The sequence below is a fragment of the Platalea leucorodia genome (genome assembly GCF_965183815.1).
Source record: "Platalea leucorodia genome assembly, chromosome: 4".
Taxonomy (NCBI): Eukaryota; Metazoa; Chordata; class Aves; order Pelecaniformes; family Threskiornithidae; genus Platalea; species Platalea leucorodia.
The window spans coordinates 24,747,555-24,772,041 of record NC_138826.1 but is presented as its reverse complement, the minus strand read 5'-3'; the positions used below and the strand labels follow the sequence as shown (position 1 = coordinate 24,772,041).

The 24,487-nt window shown below is 42.8% G+C and overlaps 2 protein-coding genes across 3 annotated transcripts in view; one reads left to right on the top strand and one right to left on the bottom strand.

Moving 5' to 3' along the window:
- ADK (adenosine kinase) overlaps positions 1-4,467 on the bottom strand; it is a 304,356-nt gene extending 299,889 nt beyond the window's left edge. Inside the window, exons 1-2 of one of the 2 annotated variants that reach the window (XM_082311362.1) lie at positions 4,363-4,400; positions 1,188-1,359 (exon numbers count right to left, since the gene is read on the bottom strand). In XM_082311362.1, coding sequence (XP_082167488.1) covers positions 1,188-1,198 — 11 coding nt within the window. In that variant the 5' untranslated portion in view covers positions 1,199-1,359; positions 4,363-4,400. Of the gene's footprint in view, positions 1-1,187; positions 1,360-4,362 lie in introns of both variants that reach the window. The other variant, XM_082311360.1, reaches the window with a different exon arrangement.
- Positions 4,468-4,749: 282 nt separating this feature from the next.
- AP3M1 (adaptor related protein complex 3 subunit mu 1) lies at positions 4,750-23,703 on the top strand. Its single transcript, XM_082309351.1, has 9 exons — positions 4,750-4,897; positions 13,578-13,853; positions 14,586-14,757; positions 17,052-17,189; positions 19,206-19,291; positions 19,662-19,795; positions 20,468-20,675; positions 22,092-22,236; positions 23,546-23,703. The coding sequence occupies exons 2-9, from the start codon at positions 13,581-13,583 to the stop codon at positions 23,644-23,646; spliced, it is 1,257 nt and encodes a 418-aa protein (XP_082165477.1). The 5' UTR covers positions 4,750-4,897; positions 13,578-13,580; the 3' UTR covers positions 23,647-23,703.
- The last annotated feature ends 784 nt before the right edge of the window (positions 23,704-24,487 follow it).

The window sequence follows — 24,487 nt, the reverse complement described above, 5'->3', positions numbered from 1 at the left end:
CAAGTCAGAGGCATACTTTTCTGCAGGATATTAGTAAAGCCTATTATGTCTAAACTATCGTTGTTCGTCAGTGTGACTCTTCTGCCAGGTGGGCTGCAGGTAACATCAGTAACAAAAGAAAGAGACACCAGCCATGCTCATGGTCGAGAGCAGAAAGAGCCTTCCCATGACCTCCTCTTTCCTCAGGTTACACACTCCTTCCCGTAAAGCAAGGAATTACCTTAATTAAAAGGACGAAAACACCATAACAAGCTTCTCCAATACAAGAACACAAAAAATGTGGAAATATGGCACACACTGTGAGAAATCCCACAGGACTACATCAAAGGCCAGGTGAAGACATGTGTCAACCTAAAGAGCAATTTGAGAGTCACATATCTGAACAATGGAAATGAGCACCTGAACGGTAAGAGCAAGGTATTTTCCATGCTGCAAGTCATTCCAGTTTTGGATATATTTCTGTCAACACAACTTTGAAGGGAAGGTTGCTGCTGTTATGTCCTTATTTAGCAAAATCAGCAAAGTCTGTTGCTAGTTTCTTCAAAAGTATTTGTTTGTCTGCTTTCTACTGGGGTCTAAATATCCATGTGAAGAAAAAGTCTATTGTTTTTATTCTTCTGGGAGCAAACACAGCAAGGTGCTAAAGACTCAGATATTTCTTTGTACTAAGAGGCTGTTAAGAGTACTGACATGGAAAAAATTACCCATATTTGCAGATATGAGAAACTGGAAAGTGAGAAAAGTATAAACCATGAAGACAGAAACTGAAATGAATACAAATGGGGAGCGAGGTGAAATTAAAAAAAAAAAAAAAAGCCTTAGATAATAAAAGAGAAAGAAAAACGATTTACTAAATTCTAACCGAAAGCTTTGTCACAGCTAATTTAAAATATTCAGAATTGTCTTTCATTTGCAGAAAGCTGATGAAGGAATAAGCTAAATTAAAAGCCAGCTTATTAAGAAAATTAAAAATGCGTGAAATCAGCAAAATTTTTTACAGTCACCAGTATCAAGCTGTCTAAAATCTAGTGGAACAGTAATGACAAAGGACTGCTTTTGATAACAATTACCCACAGAGTGTTTGATAATTTATTCTGAGAAGGAAGAGATGTCTAATAGTAACAGAAGAAGAGGAATATTGTACTTTGTACTTCTAGTATAAAGTATTTGTCAAATTCAATGCTTACATTGTCTTCATGGAGATAAACTGACTTGTCCAAACAGCAAGCCATGTCACAACTATTCAATCAATACAGCAGCTGCAGAAATGGCCAGAGGGACGTAATGCAGCAGAGGGGACTTCACAGCAGAGGATTTCACAAGTTTGTTCATTCTTTCCTTCTGCACGCATGCATATTTCTATAGAGACATGTACATATAAGCTCAAACATTTCCACAGAGAATGTCCAAATTCTTTCGTAACTGTACCAGCCTGTTAACAGAAGCCTGGTTGCAGTTTTCACAGACTTCCAAGATAAAACCAAACCAAATATAAAAGGACACAAATCCTTAGTAATTCTCCTTTAAAGTAACGCCTCATGATGTTTCTAGTAAGTTGATGCTACCACTCAGTGACAAGCCGTTTGCAGTTTTGCAAGCCTATTTTCTGTTCAAACAGAACAGTTTACACACACAATGATATTTTATTTCACATGTAGTCAGAAGCCTGAAACAACACAGCATGCATTAATGGCCTTGCCTAAAGCCCGTTGGTTTTAGCGGGGATTTGCACCCGTCAATAAAGACAATGCAAAACCCGCTGCCCAGCCGATTAATGTCAGCACAACGCATTGTTGAGCTGGGAACGCTAGTTTGGGTCTCGGGCTTTGTGTTCTGCTCAATGGGTGGCAAAAGCCGGCCATCCTATATTGCTTTCAAACAACTTTAGCTGAACCGGGTCAGCTTTGCCTACCTCATGAGGGAGCAGTATTTGCTTTCCTTTGCCTGAAAGAATCAAAAGGGACTGAAAAAAAAAAAAAAAAAAAAAAAAAATCCGTGAAACCTCCCTGATGCCACTCCGAGAGAGAAAACGATGAAAAAAAAAATAGGAGAAGGAAACGTTTGTTATTGTTGACAAGGTACAACTTACATTACAGAGTGGAATTTAACTTTTTTATGTCTTTTTTTTTTTAATATTAAAATAGTTTTCATGGTAGCCACAGGAAAGATTCAGGTTCGTATCATATGGGAGAATAAGTAAGGTACAAGACCATCCTTGTCGAGTCCATTAGACATGGTTTTCTGAAGAGGCTGAAGAGTCTCAGATCTAGATGTTGAGAACAAGGAATTCTCCTCTAATTCTTGGCATAATAAATATGAAGTTATTATCTCCCAAAATTTTCAAGTGATTTTTCACTTCTTTTCTAATCTGTAGGTTAACTGTTTCCAGTACTCCCGACATATGTAGTAGTGGTTTGCATTAACAACTGAACCTCCTTCCAAATACAATGAAGTCAAGGAACCTCAACCATTCTGGTACCTTCTATACTGGCTTTTAACACGGGACAAAGTCCCACAGCAGCACTCGGCCAAACACATTCTTGCCGCTACGTTCAAATGAGTGCAAAGGTCTGCCAAATCTAGTCCAACCACCTCACCTGCTTCACGAGTCCAACCTGAGGCCCACGGCACACATTAACTGTATTTGATCACCAGCTAATCATGGTGTTTCTCCTCTTATGAAACGGAGCTGGAGACCAGTTTACACTTCATATTGAAATAACTTGAAATAGAATTAGAGTACACAAGTTCTCACAACATTCCCTGTGTTTTATCCATCGTACCTCACAAAAGTATTATTTTCCGTTTAATCTGTTGTTATTGGAGCATGTCACCGTGGCCTTTCATTCCATTGTAAACATCCTTTACATTTTTAACTGAGTACTTCAACAAAGTTCTCAAATTTTTGAATTTTCATGTTTAGGCTTGAAGCAGGTAAAATGCACTTTCCTCTAATAAGCTTTATAAACAGAAACATTGCAATTCCCAGTTTCTTGTCCCACCTTCCTTTAAGGCCATGGCAATAACTGTTGCTTTTTAATTACAACTTTACACTGCTGCCTGCCATTTACTTGCTTTCAGAGCTCAGTTACATTTTTCCTCTTCCACTCTCTGCAACTGAGCTTGTCAACTATTATTAGACTTGAAAAGTCACTCAGCTGCCAAAGGAGCAAGTACCCTGACTTTGACAAATTTAATAGGATTAGTTCTTTCAGTAAGGACATCAGTACCGAAAGGGACTGTTCTCATCTCAGTACTAAAGTACATCTCTTTTACGCTATATTTGAACAAGTTATTAGTTATCGCCAAGGTAATTTTGGACCTTTCAAGCCTTATGTCATTAATCCTTTTCATATACTGAATACTTGGAGGGAGATCAGCTATCTTACAATTATACTCATGCGAATAATCCCGAGAAAACAGATCAGAAACTGCACCAACAAAAGCTCTGCTGTGGCTCTCTCGGTACTCATTTTGACCGTGCTTCCTGCATTGAGAAACCTTGTATTTTTCTGCTATGACATTTAAAAATAAATGACTTGTTTCTGTGCAGGCCATCAACCAGATGGGGTTCAATCAGTGATATTATACAGTGATCACACAAATAAGGAAGTGTAGCAAACGGCACAGATTATTTCAATATGAAAACACTTAAAAATATTCCACGTGTCCCGAAGAAAATGTGTCTGTTAACAAAGATTTTCAGATAACTAAATTCCTGACTAACGGGGACAGAGACCCCCCTCAAGGTTATTAATCGGGGCTTTCAGGGGATATTTTGAAAGAAGAAGAACACGGGGTGACAACCCAAGCTGTATTTCCAACACCGGTTGTTGTAGCTACAGGCAGCATTCGGTTTCACCGCACGACCCCATCCCGGAGCTCAGAAGCACTGACCGACCCCGGCCCAAGGCAGAGCCGGGGCCCCGCACACCAGGCGGCGCGGACCCCGCGCTTCCCGCGCCACGGCAGCCGCGCTCCCGCCCGCCGCTGACCCGGCTGCCGGGCGTCCAGCCCAGCGGTGCCCCGGGGCAAAGGCCGGGGCCGGGCACCGGTACCCGCGGGGCGGCCGCCAGGACGGCGGCGGCGGCAGGAGCAGGGGCGCGGCGGGACGGGACGGGACGGCCCCGCCGCCCGCCTCCACGTGCGCCCGGCGCCGCCGGGAGGGGAGCGCGGTCCCGCGCCCAGCCCGGCCCGGCCCGGCGCCCCCGGACCCTCCCGGCGTGACTCTGACCGCGCTCCGCGGCGGCACGTGTCTCGCCCTGCACCGGGGGCAGCGCCGGCGGCACCCCGCGACCCTCCGGCATCCGCTGGGGCTTCTTCGTAAAGAAGAGCCCCTCCCGCCGCCGCGCCGCCCGTTACCTCAGTTGCTTTTGCTCCAGCTTGAGCTTCTTGGCTTGCGGCTCACCCGCTGCCATCTTCGCGCTGGGCGGCGTGCGGCGCGCTCCGCTCGCCTCGGCCCGCCCGCCGGCCCCGGCCCGCCCCGCCGACCGCGCCGGCACCGGGGGGCGGGGGCGGAGGGGCGGGCGGCTCTGCCGGGCGCCTGACGGGGAGGGGAGGCGAGGCCGCGCCGCCCGCCGCTCCTGCCCAGCGGTGCGCCGCCGCGCCGCCTGCCCGGGTGGTTTTAGCGCCTGGAGGCAGTCCCCGTCCCCTGCCCGCCGCCGAGGCCGAGGGGCGCCGGCGGGTGGTGGGCGGCTGGCGGCGGCGGCGGGGCCGGCGGGGCTGGGGGGGGCGCCCGTTATTCTCAGCTCAGCGCAGGCAGCGCCCCGGCCGCCTGCGCCTCCGCCGGGGGGCGGCCCCGCGCGCTGCCGGGCCTCGCCGCCATCTTGGCCGCTGCCCCGGGAGCGGGACGGGCCGAGCCGGGCCGGGGCGAGCGGGCCGCACCGGGCCGGGGGAGGTACGTGGGGCCGGGGCGGGCGGGCCCGGGCCGCTGAGGGAGGCCTCACCGGGGGGCGTTGATTTCCGTGTTCGGGGAAGGCGGGCGGCGGGGCGGGCGGCGGCGGCGGGAGCCGCCTGTGCCCGGCCCCGTAGGCAGCCGCCGGCTGTTCTGGGTGGCTGGAGTCGGCCAGCGGTAGCGTCCCTGTCAGCGGTGGTAGCGGGAGGCTGCCCCGTAAATCCGAGACTTCCCGTTTTACCTGCGCCCGTTTCCGTTGTTCGGTGTCCGTTTAAAGGCAAAATTATTTCCGTGCTTGAATAAAACCCCCTCTTTTTCTGGGCTCTGGTGCCTGTGCAGAGCAGCACGGCTTGCGCTGGAGCGAAGGCCCGGCCGGCGCCTGTCAGGGCTGCGGGCGTGGGGCCTCGGCGTGAGGCCGGGCGAGGGAGCGGCTGGGCTGCCTCCTGCCCGGGGTCCCCTCGGGTCAGCGTCCCAGCCGCAGGTTACTCTGAAACGATAAGCAGCGATGACAAGGAGGGATTATGCAGAGGGAGGTAATTCAGTTTAGTTTTTAGGGGAGATGGCGCAGGGCCTGCAGGAGGGATGATGCAGGAACTGCCATTCAAGGCTGTATGCAAAACCTGCAGCAAAGCCACACCGGGAGGGGCCGGGGGGCTGCAGGAGGGGTAGCACCCAGGTCACCTGAATCTTTTTTCAGCAGCATTGCTGCAAACATGGTGGTTCTGGTCATGCTCTACTTGCTTAATTAGCAAGGGGCCTTGTGAGTGTAGACTTGCCTGACATGCACTGGAAATTAATCCATTATCATCCACCACTGTGCATTGTGCATCGCTTCAGCCCTGTTCAGCACCTAACAGGGTAATTGAGTGGAGGTTGTCGCTTCTTTTCTTTTGTTTCAATGCCAATCTGCTTTGAAGTAGCAATGCCCTTGCCATCTTTTCAGTATGATGAATGATTTGTACCCATTAGATGTTGATCAGACTGGATGAATAACTTCACCACTAAATGTAACTATTGTATAAATGACCAGGCAAAAAATCATACTGGACTAATGAAAATTCATGTTCATAGAAGGCAGACTGCAGTATGGGAGAGGAAAAGCTATTTTGCAAGAAAAGCACAAGCAAATTAGATTACTCATGCAAGAAGTAAAATGATGGAAGCAATGTTTTACAAAAGAACTGACTATGCCAGCCATGAGACTGATTCAGCTGACAGTTCCCAGCAGGTTTGAATTGTACATAGCTTCTCATTTATTAAAAAAAAAACAAACACCAACATCTGAATGGTATTTCACTGTAAATGTCTAGGATTTAATCTGTGGTGTGTTGGGTGCTAACTCAAAAACGCAAACCAACCTGGTTTTGGAAAAAAAAAAATATGGGACAAGCAGTTTCTTTCCTGTCTGTGTGCACATACCTGAAAATTCCTTGCAGATGGCAAATTAAACATTAAGACCACTCCACGCCCTCTAGTGCTTAATTTTGCTGTCCTTGTTAAAAAATGAAATTTCCTGTTGTGCAAAATAGGTATGCACCAGCTAAGTCCCAGTTACTCTTTCAACAAAGCTCTCCTTACAAGGAGTTCTGCATTAAGAATCTTAAATAGAAACCTTGTTATGAGGATTCATGACAGAGAAATTGAAGTCCTTGAGGTAGAGAGGTCTGACCAGCAGGTGACAAGTGGCAGCTGTACTTCATGGCTGTAATAATGGGAAGAAACCAGATTAAACCTTTTTAAAATGTTAAGTTCCTTCCTCTTATTTCTTAGTTAATACACAGAAAATGAGTGGCATCTTTTTTATGCTTATTCAACATAATGCATGAGAGGCTGCTTTTTAACAAGAACTTCTTAGACGATTCTTTAAGACTTAGTATTTGGGAGCCTGATTTTATTCATATAGGATGGAAGAATTAAAGAGTGCCGCTCTGCTCTCTTCTCATGGAAGAGAAGGGAGGTAGAAATGGCTATATGCCTTCCTTCTGCCATCTGTGTTTGGCCTAGTTGTGTCGGAGTGCACACACACTAGTAAGAGCTGTCATTTACAGCAGGGTTCCAGTGATACTTGTTGGCTCTGATCTAGTATTTCAGTACTGCATGGCTCTTTGGCACTGTGCTTGTCCTTTCTGGAACCTCGAGTGTCTCTTAAAATAGAGCCTGCGAAAAAGAGCAGTATAAAGCTGGTAGCGCTGTCGCTCCGGCCCATCAGACTTATTGGAGCAGTGAACTGGGAGAGCATGATGGAAAATATCTTCCCAAAGAACTACTGAGACAAGGCTTTTATATCCTTTGATTGAATCCTGCTGCCTTGGCTGTTCAGAGTTCTCCATGGTTTGGCTGGAATATTAGCCTAATTATCAGTCTGTTCCTGAAAATCCTGTTGACAGTAAATGCATGACAAGATATTCCTTACTGTGTCCATTTAGTCCTCTCTATCTATTCAGTACTGCTTTCAGAGAGTGAATTTCTTAAGTGGTCCCTTAGTAGTCCTAAAGCAGCTGATTTGGATGTAAATTGTGTTAGAAATGTTTCATCTTCATGTAAACATGTAGTTTTAGCAATGAATTTTTAATTGTTTTAGTGGGGTTTTTTTCTAAGAAACTCTTGCTTTTTCAGCTTTTACAGTGCAGCTTTCTGTTCTTGCAGGTCCCAAAGGGAACTGCAGTTATTCAGATCTAATACTATTCGATTATTCAGGATCTAATATTGTTCTGTTGGCAAGAGATGAAACTATCTTGCCAGGAATTAGAAGATTTATACTGGAACTAAATTGAACAGAGGCGCCATGCAAATGTATTATTGGAAAGCTCATCAGTCCGTGGATGAAATGCTGCACAAATTCTTATGCAGGCTGTGATTGTTATTGGTAAAAGCATGGAGGAAGTTGGAAATTTTGTTATCATCCCAAACACTGATTTAAGACAACTTCAGACTATTCTCAAAGGGCTACTTTCTTTTAAAAACAATTCCAGAAAGTTATCAACAGTGTTTTAAATGACAGTAAAGATAAATAAATGTATACTGAACATCTGGGAAGCAAAGTGTTTAGTCTTCAGTAGGGATGATCTTGCTGGTAAAATATGCATCTGAGTAGTTGTACAGGCACAAGCACTTCATGGTGTTAAGGTAGAGTTGAACTGATTATGGGAGTTCTGCTTGACTGACAGAGAGGGACACCAGGCAGTTCTTGAAAAGGGTTGCAAAAATGTTTTTATTTTAATGTGCAGATACCTGAGCTGTGAGCATCTTATAAGTAAAAATATTAATGACACTTGAGCAGCAGCAGTAAGATATGTTAATAATGATAGGAGCCTTACAAAAACTGTGAAATTACAGAATATTCACATTTTAATAAGGTCTGAGACTTCCAGGTGTATCCGTTTGAATCACAACTTCTAATGTTGTGTCAGGGTTGGTCCAGCCAGTTATATCTATGTTCAGAGCTGTCATGTTGGCTGTCTTGAAAATGTCATTCAAGTATTTAATAAGACTTCTCTTCATTTGTTTTAAGAGCCAGTGAATGGGGTTGGGGAGGTGGGTAGGAAAGGTTATTTAGTTTTGCCACATCTGTGGCGCATTTGTGACACATCTTGAATTTATAGGAAAAAGCTAAACTACCGACCAGCTGGTTGTGACAAAAATACTAGCTTTAAAATAGAAGTAGAACTGCCTATCTTAGCTTATTTGTTTCTCCAGATTACTTTAGGCATTTGATTACTTTCCATTCGCTTGTCACTAGAAGTTCATTTCCACAAATACATAACAGAGGCTCAGACAGTCCACCCCCACTAATCCTTCCACCCTTCAGAGCAGCTGTGCCAAATGCAGGGAACATGGAAGCTGTGGAATACTTTCCCAGTGATGGTCCCATTTTGAGCCGTTTTCAGTAATTATTACTAGCTCTAAAGGGCATTGCAGAGGTCAGTGACAAATTCCTCACTTCCCTGAGCTTTGACTGTAACTCAGCTCAGTGTTATGGAAAAGCAGCTGTAACAGTATTTCTGCATTAGTTGCATTTTAGAGTACTTAATTGTAGCTAAGGACAAGCACGTGCAATCAGTCTTTTTCCCATGCTCACAGCCTCTCCCTCTTGCCAATGAGCTCCACTTTTGTCTTGTGAGCCTTCTGTGACTTCAGGCCAGATGTTTCTCTGCCAAGAGACTGAAAAAACAGTAACATTGCAAAATCCAGATTTAGTCAAAAGAAAAGCTACAGACTTGGAAACAGTGTATTGAAGGCGCCTTAGTTAAAATATTTAGTTCTTTTGTGAGGACTTCAAATTTTGATGGGTTGGAAATGACTACAAATAATCACGTGGAGTTTCGTGTGTCAGAGCAAGGATGGGAAGTCTGTGAGAAGAAGCTGCAGAACTTCTGCTGGGCTGCTGGTTGCTGCAATGCCTGTAAAATGCCTTTCGGTCAGGCAGTAGTATGGAAGGCTGTCAGCCTACTAAAAATGAGCTTAAATGGCTTGCTCTGGACTAAAGATGCAAATAGTAATTCACGTATGTCTTCAGTACGCTTCTTGGGTAGGCCTAAAACCAGGGAGATGGGAGGCACGTCCTTTTGAAATAGTCCTAGAAGCACACCTTCAGTATCTTACATAGAGTGGTTTTACACTGCCATCTCAAAGTGGTGTATGTGTACGCTGCTGCACAGGTACTCTTGTGATTCTTAAATTTTGGTGGTGTGCTTCTGCTAGTGTTTCTTTAGACTTACGAACTTTGATTCAAGACCTTTACCCTCAAAGTGTCACAGCTCTTAACATGCTTTGCTGTTTGGACACAAGTATTAGCTTGACCTATTGGTGTGAGGAGTCTTACTGTTACTAGATTGATTTTTTTATCTTCAGCATTTTTTAATCTTTTTTTCTTTGCAAATCTAATGTTCTGATGAGATAGAAGCAGATAGGGTACTGAGAAATGAATTCAGGGATGTCTACGTGTCTGAAATGAAATCTGGCACTCAAAAAATAGAGCAGCAAGGAAATCTTCAGTATTGGGAGCACTCTAAGTAATTTTTGTTAAATAATAGGTTACATAAGGTATTTTTGTAGTAGTACCACTTGTAAGATATCCAACATGAAATCTGTCTTTAATTGGCTGGTGCCAGTTGTTTGACAGTGTGGGGGATAAATCAGATGAGTTAGTCTTGCATGTAATAGACTGATGCCCCCACTGCTATAAGAGCTTCTTTAGTCAGCGCTGGCACAGGGAAGCGTTCAAACTGAGCTGCCCATTGAGTGATAGGGCAGGGTTTGTGCTCGTGGGTCTGCCGGCCCTGTGCTTCAGCTGCAAGGAGAGAGCCGCGATTTTCCAGAGCACTTCAAGTTAGTGTACTGCTAAAACTTGTGAAAGAGGAAAGGAGTATGTGAGGGGGTTTGGAGGGAACTCTTATGTATCATGGGAAATCCTGTCATCGCTGTCTTCCTACCCAGAAGATAGGGTAGGCAGCTAGGTGGGATTTTACTGCTTAGTTTCCACAGGTACTGTAAAGCCTTAATCTGCCAAGCATGGTCCCCTGGATCAGTTTGCTACTCCAGTTTACCACAAGGCCACACAAACACTCCTAAGAACACAGCTGGTACCTGGGCAGCTTGGGGCAGGTGAGTAAACAGGGGCAGTGGTCTAACACTGCTCCCCTTTCTGGCTGCCTGTGCCTTCCGTCGACTGCATATCAAGTTGTGGTTTAATATCCTAAGAGGAACTTATGGCAAAAGAAGAGGCCCTGCTAACACAGCCATTTCATGCACCAGGAGCTTGCTGTGGGCACAGTAGAGCAAAGTTGCTGTATTTAGGTAGTGATTATGTTGGCCTGCTGTACTACTGTGCTTGTTAAAAGTATATTGTGACAAATGCAATTGTTTCTGATCAATACAATCTGTATGAATGTTAACAGCAGGACAACTGCTAGGGCTTAAAAACACTCTGTCACGCGTATCTGATATACTTTGTCAGAGTATCGCCCGAAGCTGCCTGCAGTCCCACATAGCTTCTCCACGGTGGGCTATAGATAAGTCTTCTGGAAATGGAGTCTTACCGGTGCTGCTTGTACTGAAACTCTCCTGTGCAGCTTTGTGTGCATTTACTAGGAACTGGGTTTTATGTTTGTTAACAGATATGCTATTGTATCCATATTAAAATGTACAGGGAACTATTCTAAGCTTTATAGCTGATCACCTTCATATGTTTAGGCTGCCTTAGTGTGGAACAATACTGACATTCAGTGGTTGATTATACTTGCCACTGTTGTGTCACTATCCAGGAGATTTTGGAGGGTTTTAATGTTCAGCACTGGCTAAATTCAGAACATGTTTAGGTTAAACTGGATTAAAGCAATTGTGTCAAGGCTCCTTTATAAGACTGCTGTGCTCACAGTACTAAAATCGTCTTTTTTTTTAACAAGCTAATTAGAGATAAATTTGGTTCAGGAGAGATACAGTAGAAACACAGAATAACACTTCGTAGCTTTGTTTCCTTTCCCACTCTTAAGCAAATTGGCAATCACAGTTTCCAGAAGAACTTCCTCTTATATACCGTATTGGCTTAGTTGGATTTTTACATCCACATTCTGATTATTGGTCTTTTTGTGTCTACCACCAAAGACAGTGTGCTCTTAGCACGAGGTATCTAAGACCTGGCAAGGCCCCAGTGAAGATGAGCACGTTGCTGTCATGCATGTGAAGGAGCAGCTGGAGTTTAGAATTTGAAAAGCTGCATCTTGGCTCCCTTCCCACATCTGCTGACTTAGGTGGAGGGAAGTAGCATGCTAGCTACCTTCTTTAGTAGTCCTTTTCAACCTTCTCTGGTGAGCTTTGGAAGACATAATTTTGTTTTGTTGAGATCTGCAGGGCCAGACCATCTTTCAGTGTTACAAGCATGTTGGGAGGTCAGCCTAGTACTCTGCACAGTTTAGATTCAGACACAGCAACAAGAGCTCACTCTGGATGGAGCTAAGTGCTTATTCCAGTATTTTGGAATGAGGCTTAATCATACAGTGTTTAGACTCCTTAATATCTCTGTGGGACTGGGCCATTTACATCTAGATGCTTCTGTGCCATCTTCACATTTGTGTGCCAGAGTTAACATTAGCAAAGGAGCAAATTTTATCTACGTTTTATGGCATGATCTTGGCCAAACATCCTAAGATTAATGAAAACTACAATAGGTTTTTGGTAGATGTGTTTGGCTTCTCTTGGGCATTCAGAGTTGATGGTGGTCTTCCTGTTTCAAGGTGTGGATGCCCAGTAACTGTTTGGTCTCTTTCCAGTCATGTCTGAATTCCTCCAAAGGCTAAATAAACTTTAATTCAGGATCTCTCCATTGCTATCATCTGCTCATTTCCACCATCTCCTCTGTGCCAGCTGTAGCACTCTGGCAGTGTAATAACTTGCACCAGGAAGCTGATCTGACCAGAAACTCCTTTTTCTGGGTCAGTTTATGGCTGGACCAGTTTCCTGATACAGGTAATTGTAGAGCCACAGACCTGCTCAAATCAATACCCGGTGGGCAAAAGGGATGAACAGCCACTGGCAGGGGCAGCTTCTTCAACTACAGAATGAATTTATGCAGGATATAAGTACCAGGTGAACTTCACCGTGAGGAGCCAGTGCTTGGGTTACAATTTGTTTATTTTGCTTTCTAAGCCTGAGTTTAAACTTGGACCTTATTTTTGTCAGAGGGTGGTTATACTGCAGGTCAGCCAAAGCATTGTATCTGTCTGATGTAAAGGCTAAAGAGATAAACTGAAGTCTGCTAGCATTTGTCTTTTCTGTAGATGTGGAGAAAATAGTTTATTCAATTCAGTTGAATCAACAACTTAGTTCACTTATCTCATTGAAAGTTGAGAAATAGACTGGGAATTAGTTTTTAAAAAAAGGCGGATAAGCTTCTTGTCCCATGAATAAAATGAAGGATCAGTGGCTGAGGCGTGTTATTTGTAAACCTTTAAAGATATAAGAAAAAAGTTACATTCCTTATCTGCAGTTCATACTCCCCTTTTTCATGAGTGAGTTTTTAAGTGTAAAACATTTTATGGAAACATATTTCATGTGTGTCGAGCACATTTGAGGCAATTTTATTCATTAAACCAGATTTAAACTCCTGGTTTTGTGTACTTTTAATGAATTCCAACCCTTTATCCAAGTGCAGCTTGGCATAGATTGTAAGTAAAAGACTAATCAGCCAGGAAATAAAGAAAACACTTTTCTAGTTCAGTAGCTGAAAGCTGACGAGCTAAAGAGCTATATTTTTAAGATAGTGCAATTCTTAATTATGTGTGTAAATGTTACACAAACTCCTCTGCCATAGGAAACTTTATAAGTTACGCTTACATGTTGCCAAACATGTTTGAGTGCCAACTCATGAGAGTCAGCTTTTCTTTAAGAAATAAATTACAAATACCAAATAGGGATGAAGGTGGAAATCAAGGGTGCTGGCTTCTTGCTTATGGTGTGATATAGATTAGCAACTTAATCCACTGTGAAATATTTTGTAGTGGAATGGAACATTTCTCTAAATAAAGAAAATGCAATTTAAAGAAAAGCAGCAAAGCAGATCTTTTTTTTTAAATTCACAGTGCATGTTAATAAAGAATAACCGTTGTAAGAAAGGGAATCTGAGAGAAGAAATAACGTCAATCCTCATATCCTTTTGTTTATTTTAACTTCTTTGTGTTTCCAACAGAAAATGATCCACAGCCTGTTTCTTATAAACTGTTCTGGTGATATATTCTTGGAGAAGCACTGGAAGAGCGTTGTGAGCCAATCTGTGTGTGATTATTTCTTTGAAGCTCAGGAGAAAGCAATCGATGTTGAGAATGTGCCTCCTGTCATCTCGACGCCACATCACTACCTCATCAGCATCTATCGGGATAAAATCTTCTTTGTGTCTGTCATACAGACAGAAGTGCCACCACTCTTTGTAATTGAATTTCTACACCGAGTAGCAGATACTTTCCAGGTCTGTCACCATTAAATAATTTTAAAATTGGAATAATTCCAAGGGAATTTTTGTATAAACTTCTTTTAAAGAAAAGTAATAAACCCTCCTGTCAGTGGCTTTCCCCTTTGCAATTTTTAAGTCAAGCACTGGTTTATAGAGTACAAGGGAACAGAAGGTATATTTTGTATATTCATTTGATTTATAGAGACCAGTGCATATGCACTAAAACCCAAATCCCGCTTTGTAAATGCTGTCTTTTTTCTGTAAGCTTTTGTACTGTTCACGTTATATAGATGAACAAGAAGGAGCATACAGTCATAAAGCACTCTGTAGGGAGGAAGAAGATGCGAAGCGTGAGTCAGTTTTCAACCTGTTTCACAGATACTGTAAATAAAGGAACCTCTGTGAAGACTGGGCATTGCCAAAAGATAGTCCCCTTGTTTTACAAGAGTCTTCTAACTGAAGATGTGTTAATGTTCACAAGTGGGAGAACCTTTAACACATATATAGTAGTAAACTAGATTACATTAATTTCACTGTTTACGCTGTCTTTATTTCTAGTTAGATGATAAATGTAACCTTAACGTATGATGCAATCAGACTATAGAAGTAGCTAGTTAGTTTAGGCACTAAAATGCCTTGATATATTGGGAGGGTTTCTGTAAGCAAAAAAAAAAAAGCAAGCTAACTTTTGCGAAGTATTTTAACAGGAATAAAAATCCTCTCCTATGTAATCTCTGATTTGTTTAGGATTACTTCGGCGAATGTTCCGAGACTGCAATTAAGGACAATGTAGTTATTGTGTATGAACTTCTAGAAGAAATGTTAGACAATGGCTTTCCACTGGCAACAGAATCTAACATATTGAAGGAGCTGATTAAGCCTCCCACAATTTTGCGCTCTGTTGTCAACTCCATCACAGGTATGAAAATAATTTTCAGCCGTGACTGGCTGCTTAAAAAAAAAGCCCCATCACGCTTCATAGCTAAAAAATATCATATTGGTGTGAATCTGTAAGGTGAGGCCACTGTCCTGCCACTTCTCACAATTAAGAGTTGAATAAAAGCAACTTCCTCCTTATTTGCAGTTTATGCCTGGCCCCTTTGATATTCCCAGTGGCACTCTCTGGTCCAGCCACAGCTGCCCAAGTCCCTCAGGAATAGCCATTCCCAGCACAGACAGCACATACTGGAGACAGGTGCTCTGGGATTGGTACAGAGCTAGCCCCAAGCCTTGAATAACTGAGGGGCATTGGAGAAGGTTATGCATTTTATAAGAAATCATTATAGAAAGGTATATAACAGATATCTAATAAATCTTTGCTGGCTGGGAACATAGCACGAAGGGAAGCAAATAGCCTGTCCTCAGCCTCCTTCCCGCCCCCACCACCATCAGCATCCATCAAGTTCGGAGCTGGTTTCAGGCTGTTGTAAATGGGTATATCTTGCACTGACGGAGCCAAATGTCTGTCAGCTGAGCTGGTGGAATCTGCTTGTCTGGCAGGTGGGTGCAAGGGAGGTACGCCACGAGGTGTCACATGGGGTCAGAGATATGCGAGATGTTCGCCTGTACATTGTGTTAGTAGTTAGAAGAGTAATAGGTGGGCTGCAGGGCCACACAGAGGTAGCGCTCGGAGGAGCTGGTCTTTGAGGTAGCACATGTGGTTGAATCTTTGAGTATAAATCTCATCAGTTTTAATTTCTGGGTTTTGGGTTTTGATATTTTTTTTTTTCAAATGTGGTTTTGGGTGGTAGTAGTTATACTTACAAAAAATTTCTATGACATGAATGGACTAGATGCACCACTATAAGGGGAATTAAGACTCCTGAAGTCAAGGGTTGCAGCATCAAATCCTCTTGTTTTATCTGAAGTCTTATTAGAATTCCCTAGGAGCCTAAAGCGCCTGCCCAGGGCAGCCTGCATCTTGTCACTGGTGACAGCTCAGTGCTGAGTAGGTGGGAAATGGCAGCCTGAGAGCTCTCCCACCTACCTGGCCTGGCAGCCCAGCCTGCGTAGTGCTGCTGCACCCTGCAAGGCTGCTGAGGGACACGAGGCATGGACACGGCCACTGCTCCCCTTCAGAGATGCAGGAGGAGTGGGGAAATGGTTGCAACTCCTCCCTCATGTATTATAGCACAGGGATGGACTTTAGGGAGGGTTTTTTTCTGTGTGAGTTATTTTACTAGCTGAAGAGAGTGAAAACTTCTGGGTTTTGCCTGCTAGGAGAGGGCCTACCCAGCAGGTTGTGTAGAAATGATAACTGCTGGCTGCCAGCCTCTCAGTGAAGCTGTCTCACGCGGCAGGACACACTACCACATTCGTTGTGCTAAAGGGCACAAGCAAGCATGAGCTGCGGCCCTGTCCTGAGACCTACTTCTAGCAGAGGGAGTTTTTGCCACTATACTGGGATTCCAAGATCAGTCACCTGAGCCCTAGAAGTGATAAGTTTGTTTTGTTTTCTTTTCTTTTTAAAGAATCACCATTTTACTTTATAACTAGGTAGCTCAGGAAGCCCTTTTCTCACACTGGGTGGTATTAAGAATGAGGAGCTGAGGATGACAGCAAGGCAGGCAGGGGCAGTGGCACCACTGTTAAGGAGCCCAAAAGTTGAGCCAACAGGTCAGGATCAGATGATAACAGGGTCATCTACAGCTCAGTGATTGCCAGGAAAGTCCATCATGATGAGACAGGTCAAGCCAGAAAGTCAAGTCTATGGGCAGGGTCTGGATTGATTTGGCGTGTGGTCAGGTGTGGACGCGGCTGTCATGTTGCTGCAAGGTAGCTCAGATGGGTACCAAGGGTGAGAGCCTCAGCCTAACAGCTCCCAAGCAAAGGGGGTGGGAGCCCTCCCTAAGGCTTCTTCCAGGTCTTTGTTCGTAACAACTCCTATCAGGAAATCAGCCCTGAAGTCAGCCAGCTAAAACTCTTAGAAGGGGGAAGCATGCTTAAGGCCCTCACAAGGAGCTGTAATGTCTTGAATTGTAGTGATGGAATCCTTCGCAGCCTTGTATTTTGCTATGCAAAGTATAGTCTGACAACTGTAAGTCTGGACACATCCTTAAAGTGCATTCACATCACCTAAGGAATGAAATTGTAGTGGTCCAGGTTCTAGTCTGCAGTTCTTGGGGGCAAATCTTGCTTTGATTCTTAATTTTGGCAGTTGAAACATTCCTCTTGTAATTAATTACTGATTTTGAGTTCCTTTTCATTTTTAAGGCAGTAGTAATGTGGGTGACACACTTCCCACCGGACAGTTGTCCAACATTCCTTGGCGCAGAGCAGGGGTAAAATACACAAACAACGAAGCCTATTTTGATGTCATTGAAGAAATTGATGCGATTATAGACAAATCAGGTAAGATGCCTTGCAAGCTCATTTTTGTTTGTTGAATGTGTTTACATTTAGCTGCTGATGTTTAGAGAGAATACAGTCCAACTGTTTTTTTGCATATGTTTTATATACGTGGATCTATGTCTTAAATAGAAATACAAAATTTTAAATGACGTGCCCAAATGTATTTCTTCAGTTCGTGTTAAAATAGCAATATGCTTTAGGCTGCTTCAAGAATATCCATAAGAAATATTCTTTACTTAGATGTTTTCTCTTTGTATATTGATTATCTCTTAAGAGATATAAATGGAAAAAATGGTTGAAGGTTTAAATGTGATGAGAAAATTACATTCCATTGTTCCTGCCAACAATTTACTCTAGTCCTCGTAGGCTCTCGAATGAGCAAGACAAAAGCTTTCATTAGCTTTCTTCTGATAGGAAGACAAAACTTGGTGCAAAATAGCTGGACAGTATTGTTTTCCTTAGATATAAACCGGAGCCAGATATTATGAAGCACAATAATACTCCTTCCTTTTCTGTAAGTGAAACATGATATCCTCAAATACAAAAAATCTTTAACCTGAGATTTAACTCTGAGGAGGAATCTGATGACTTTTGTGTCACTGTTGCCAGTGCCAAGAAGTAGAAAAAGCTGATCCAAGAAGAAAACTGCTATGCTGCGGACAGGAGCCTGCTATTTTGTTCATTATTGGGGCTGTCAGTTACTAAAGCTGAAGACTGCATGACACCATTTTGTAGTGGTATGGGGTAGGGAGCAAATATCTAATTTCTTCATTCAGTGCTGCTGTTGTAGCTGTAGTCAGTGTTGTTTTTGTTCCATACACCAATTCGACAAACGCTTTGGCCACCGTTGGTCTGGATAGTCCTAAATAGCTGTTTTGCAGCATTTACTCTTGCCATCTTGAAACTAAAAGGAGGTGGCAATCACAGTCAGAACACCCTGATGGCTGCATTACTCTCCTAGCTCAATAGGATTCCCAAGGGTAGTATGAGTGCTTAGTCTGAGGAGTTCTAATCAAGACCATGTTTGTGTTTCCGTATGTATTTCAAGCCCAGTCAGTGTCCACTGAGTGTTTGAATTTCCTACTGAGGAGTAGTAGGAAAACTGCAGTAGTCATAGCTACTCTTTTCTGCTCTGATCCCTTGGGGACTAGCAATGCAAGAATCTTTATTCCTAACCTTCACTAGGACTAAGAAGTAGATAAGGTTGCTCCCCTAGAAGAGGGATGTTATCTTATTTCATAGGGATATGGTTAACTGCTTTAATCTGAAACAGGATCCCTTCTTTTCAGGCAAAGTATTAACCCACAGTTTCTCTGTCCCCTTGACTAGATCAGCAATAGTTTCTACATATCTTCTAAAATAACCTTTGCTTCTAGGGCTAATTCGTCCAGAGTCCTGCTCATGCATTTCTGTCCTTATAGGGCATTTAAGTAAATGAGCCTTTCCTGGGTAGGATGCTTGATATTCTTGCTTTGGTTTTTTTGTTTGTTTGTTTGTTTGTTTTGCTATAGATTTATTTAACATCAAGATGAATACGTAATCCCACTGTTAAACAAGCCATGCTTCTGAAAGCCAACGTTATCTGGAGCTTTATAGCACAAACTTACTGTGTTTTGATGTTGACTGTTTTGATGTGCTTCAAATTCCCTGCACCACTACACAACTTGCTCATTTTCTGGAGGGGAAAGACAGGAAGATTCAGAGCTTGCATATTCTGAACTTCTTATTTGCTCATTGCTGGCAATCAGTTCAAGCACATCCAGTACAAGTCCTGTGTAACAGCTGGCACAAATATAATTAGCTGATTTGGGACAAGCTGTTTGCTCTGGCTCATGTATTTTACCAAGCTGCCCAGGCCACAGGTAGCTGGAATGACCTTTCCTATCTGTGCTTGGCGTGTTCTCGAGTGCTGTGCAAATGCCATCTGTGCCCTCTAGCTGCACTTCACAACATTTGTTAGGCCCTTGATAATAATGTTAAGTCAAGTGTCTTTTTTTTTTTTTTTTCCCCCCACAGGTTCCACAGTCTTTGCAGAAATCCAAGGTGTTATTGATTCGTGTATTAAGCTCTCAGGAATGCCAGATCTTTCTCTTTCTTTCATGGTAAATTTAGCATATATTTGGGAATTTTAATTGCTCAGGATTTATTTTTCTTAATGATCAGAGTTAAAAAAATTTAAGAGCGCAATCACTACTTCATGTGTTACTCATATGAAAAATAACAAGTTTTGCATTACATTGTAGAAGTTGCTGCGTTGCACAGTAGTTGGAATGGCTTTTGTCTGTGCATAAAAATACAATCCCAGGAACTGCTGTACCAGGTCAAATCAGAAGTCCATCTAGCTCAGTAGCATGTCTCAGATAATGGCTAGGAATGATACTTAGACTCCAAGAAACAGGAAATGAGTAGAGTTCAGTAGCTAGTTCAAACTGCTTGATGAGATTTCACTTACCACTTTGCCACTACTTACAGAACCCACGGCTGCTGGATGATGTCAGCTTCCATCCATGTATTCGGTTCAAACGCTGGGAGTCTGAGAGAGTCCTTTCATTCATTCCTCCCGATGGGAATTTCAGATTGATCTCCTACCGTGTCAGTTCACAGAAGTACGTTTCCGGTTAGACACGCTGCTTCTTCAGATATACCGTCTACCGCTGTCCGTCTGAGTAACTGCAGATTTCTCCTTGTTATGGGGGGAATTTGCATTGTTGCCAAAATGCACGTTCTCAGGTTTTGTCTCATCCATTGCTCTGTCCGCACTAAAACAAGAAAACTGTTTTTCAGCGAGCTGCTGATGCTCAGCAATCATTTTTCAGTGGGATAAACCACACGACAGTAATACAGGGCTATTCATTCCTGGTAATCATTGTTGCTGCTAGATGCTTTGTGGCTAAGTCTCTGTATACATAGAGGACTCTGATCTTCATAAAAAGAATAAAACAAAAAGGTCTAAACTGCAGATATTTACAAACTAAGTCTGATTTGACTGGTGGCTGTTCTGAGAATTGGCTCAGTGAGATTACTTAAAAAAAACCAAATAACCAACAGATGGAGGGAAGAAGATTAGGACAAGTGATTTGGAAGAAAATCTTTCCTGTGATTTCTCTGCTAATAAAATCAATTCAGAAATGATGTTGAAAAGCTGAGTTTCACTTTTGAAACAAACCAGTTCTACCTTGCATACCTGACAAACAAAGGAACTATTTATGAGAAAGAGCTTTATTTCCTCAAGCAGAGAAGTAGCCAGAATGCATTCAGCTACTGTCTTCTCATTTCAGCTTGGTGGCAATTCCTGTATATGTGAAACACATGATCAGTTTTAAGGAAAATAGTTCTTCGGGAAGATTTGATGTTACCATTGGACCAAAACAGAATATGGGGAAAACAGTGGAAGGAGTTGTCATGACAGTTCACATGCCAAAGGCCGTACTTAATATGAACCTCACTGCTACACAAGGCAGCTATACATTTGACCCAGTTACTAAAGTAAGTCTTAAATTTTTATTTATTTAAATATCTAAGATGACATTAGAACAAGTCATACATATTGCAGAGCACTAGAGCAGTGTTCCACACTTACCAGAAAACTTTCCCTTCAGCGTATGTTTAGGAATTAAAATCTTCTCTTTAAAAATTTACTTTTTCAAACTTAGATACACACCAGTTGTGATTTCTGGTTTTATCAGTCTCCTTTCCCTTCCCTTCCCCTCTCCCTTTCTCTCTTTTGCCCTGCTCCTTCACCCCCCCTAATATTTTTCTCTGTTTAGTGGATGCAGCAGTATTTTGCTGGTAGTTTCAGCTATGGTATATTTTGCAATCTATGTTCTTTAAAACATACATAGTTATCTGGAGAAAATGCAGTAGACTTGAAAATAGGTTGCCAGAAAAACAAGGAGCAGGAGATGAGAAAAAAAACCTTTTCCAAAAGATCTGCCTGAAGACATACAGGAAGGAAAACAAAGGGTCTGAAAAACTGTATCTCGGGAGTCCTGCTTTCTTGCCTCTGAGTTGGGGTTTGAGACCTAAATTTCCTAAAGCTCCTGAAGCTTTTTAGTACCCAGGAACCATTTCACTGAAATGCAGTCTGAGCCAAACCATTCTGCTGGCTCTTTCTGCTGCCCTTGGAATATCTCAGTCAGCAATCGATTTGAATTGTAAGTGAAAGCTCTCCAAGTAACACTTTGTTTCAAAAAGAACAGACCTTGATCTTTTAAAAACAAAAACACCAACAGAAACACTGGAAGTCTCCTTTCCTGTCTGCAGAAATAAATTATACTGTGTTTTTAGCAAAGGTTGGGATAACTAGGTGGATTGTAACTGCAAAAGTTTGTACAAGTAGGGAGAACGGAGGTTTTTCTGCATTTATCAACAATTTTCAGTTTATGATAAGAACAAAAAAAAAAAACCAAACCCTCTTGTGTGTGAGTAAAGGGCCAACTTGGTTCCATGTATCTTCTTTAAAGTGTAAGAATCAACGGGAAACAAGTGACCCTTAGGAAAGTTACTCTAGCTTAAACATCTCCTTTTGTGAAGTGCCTTGCTCCTGTCCACCTCATGCTTGCGTTTAAGTTCCTTCGACCTTTGTGCTGGTTACTCTCCTTGCTTCATGGATCTAGCTGTCCCGATCTGACAACAGGAACAATCACCATTACTAAAGGAACAAGAGATATTAAGTGCACAGACCAACTAAGGAACACTGACAGGGCGAAAGAAATGCTGGGAAGGAAAAGACACCATACCTGCAGGAGCCCTAACCATGCCTTCTCCCAGCCAGTGGGATAATTCTCAGGGCTACCAGGCTACTTTCTGTACCCAGCCTGCAAACTAAAAGCTTGACATGAACTTGACCTCATAGGTTGTTTCCTAGAAAGCTGCTGCTACTGTTCTCTCTTTCCTGACAAGGTGTTAACGTGGGACGTTGGCAAAATTACCCCTCAAAAGCTACCAAACCTGAAGGGCATAGTGAACCTGCAGTCTGGAGCTGCCAAGCCAGAGGAGAATCCAAGTTTAAACATTCAGTTTAAGATACAACAGCTTGCAATTTCAGGTGAGTGGGTGAGCGTTACGTGAAATTGGTACTGACAGAATACGTAGCAGTAGGAAATGAAGTGGAGAAACTGTTAACCTTTTAATTGGAGATGCTGATCTGAAGTCAGCTTGGTCCAAAAAGGTAAAGTCTGACTTACCCAAACCTGACAGTTACCCTTGCTGGAAGACTCCCTTGCAGGGAATTGTGAATTCCCAATTGTTTTGCTTAAGAAAGACTGTGAGAAGTGTACGGAAGAATGGATTTTTCTTTGTTGCCTTGTGCATTAAACATGCAAATTTATCCTTTTAGTGGAGAGTGATGGATGATGATTTAGCACGCTGCTCTTGACTTGCTGTGGCCTTGTACCACTAAAGCCCTTTCTAGCAGTCAAAAAAACTCCATTAATGTTAAAAAGAATGCTATTCTTATTCTTTCCTTCTGGAGCTGGTTAGTTTTTCATCTTCAAAACAATCTGCAAGTAAAATCAGAATGAAGTCGATAGGGTAAGTGCAAAAGTAAATTTAAAGCAAACAAGGCCTCAGTCTGCAAACAAATCATGCAAATTGTCCCTGTGTAAAATGCTTCTGCAAGCAAGCTTTGAAGGATTAAGACCCTCACAGAGCAAAGACTCACATTTGGAAAGAAGGAAGATGACTGAAGGCAGTAGATGAGAATTGGGGGTAGTAAATGTAGTACCTTTCTAGGTAGGTACCAGGTATTGTCCTTCTGCTTGCTAGACTGCTTTGCTGAGTAAATAACAGTCAGTCCTTGTGTAAGAACAGAATCCTGCAGTTCCCTCTTAAACTTGCAACCCACTAGTTTAAATCTAGCAAAACATAGTGGATCCACTGGCTGGGTGCCAGAGATAATGGACCTGTGAGAAAGCAGGGGACAACCTGAAACTGTTAGGTAATTAATAGCTACTGGTGTTCCTCAATTAATAGCAGAGGGATGGCTGGTCCTTGCAATTATGATTTAGAGCGAAAAGAATCCTAAACTTGTCCTTTGCTTCATTTACGTTATTGGAAACGAGTGCAGCGTACAGGAGCTGTGGAAGATAGACTCATTTGGTCAATAGTTCATCCCTGGGAAGGAGGATGTTGGCTCACTGAGTAGAACAGAAACAAGTTGTTGCCCTGCCAGGGCAGCTATGAGTAGGTGACAAGAATGGTCTCTTGCTGTTTCAAACTGGATGAACTTGTGAAAGGAAGGAAAATCAGCTTCCTAACCGATCTTAACGTGCTTCAAGAAAGCAGGACTTTTAAACAGACTAACGTGATTTCTAGCATTCTGCTTTTAACTTTCTGCTTGTCTTCGTCTTTTTCAGGACTGAAAGTGAATCGCCTAGACATGTATGGAGAAAAATACAAGCCTTTTAAAGGCGTCAAATATATTACAAAAGCAGGAAAATTCCAAGTCAGGACATGAGAAGATGCTCTACTTCCAAGAGGAAAGTCCCCTTAAAAAAAAAAACAAAAACACAAACTTGACTGCTTAGTGACTTATGTTGCTATTAATTAGGTGCCAATTAATTAATAGACACTGATTAGTTTGGGATCAAAGCATTTGTGCACAGCAGCTCTTAAAATGAAAGCATAGCTTAGTTTTTCTTAATATGGCTTTAAAATAAGGTACTTTTTTTCTAATACACCTTCACTTTTTTTTACTGAATTGTTGTGCTGGTGAATAGTTTGATATAGGTGATCCACAAAATGTCGCAAACACTACACTGCCAGTCAGATACCAAAGCCCAGAGGCCAAGCACATGATGAAGGCCAGACAGGCCAGTGGAAAAGTCTTGTGGCAGCACGTTTTGCTGCTGCAGCCGCCTGCAAAGAAAGCTCAGCTATTCTCACAGCCAGCTGCAAGCTGGCATTCCACAAAGCATCATGTAATCCCTTCAGAAATAGAGAGCAGCAGTGAGAGGGGCAGGGGTCCCACAGGGGCCTGGGACATAGCAATTGTCACTCCTGAGAAAGAGCTTCTGATGAAGAAAAAAATAATTTCCTTGTTGTTTACAAGAAATCGCCTTTCTTAAGAAGCATTTGCCTTAATCAGCTTTCATTTGTGCCATCTGCAGATGAGCTGATAAAAATAACATTCTGCATTAAATCTGGGAGGTGATTGTTGCTTCAGTAATCCACTTTCTTGCCATTCAGTCTCATCGTCGCTGTCATTTTTTTTAAGAACACGGTTGCAGAGAGTAAGATCTATTTTTTATGTGAAGCCTTTGCTTTGATTTAGATGTTCCACTTGGTCGAAGTGGATG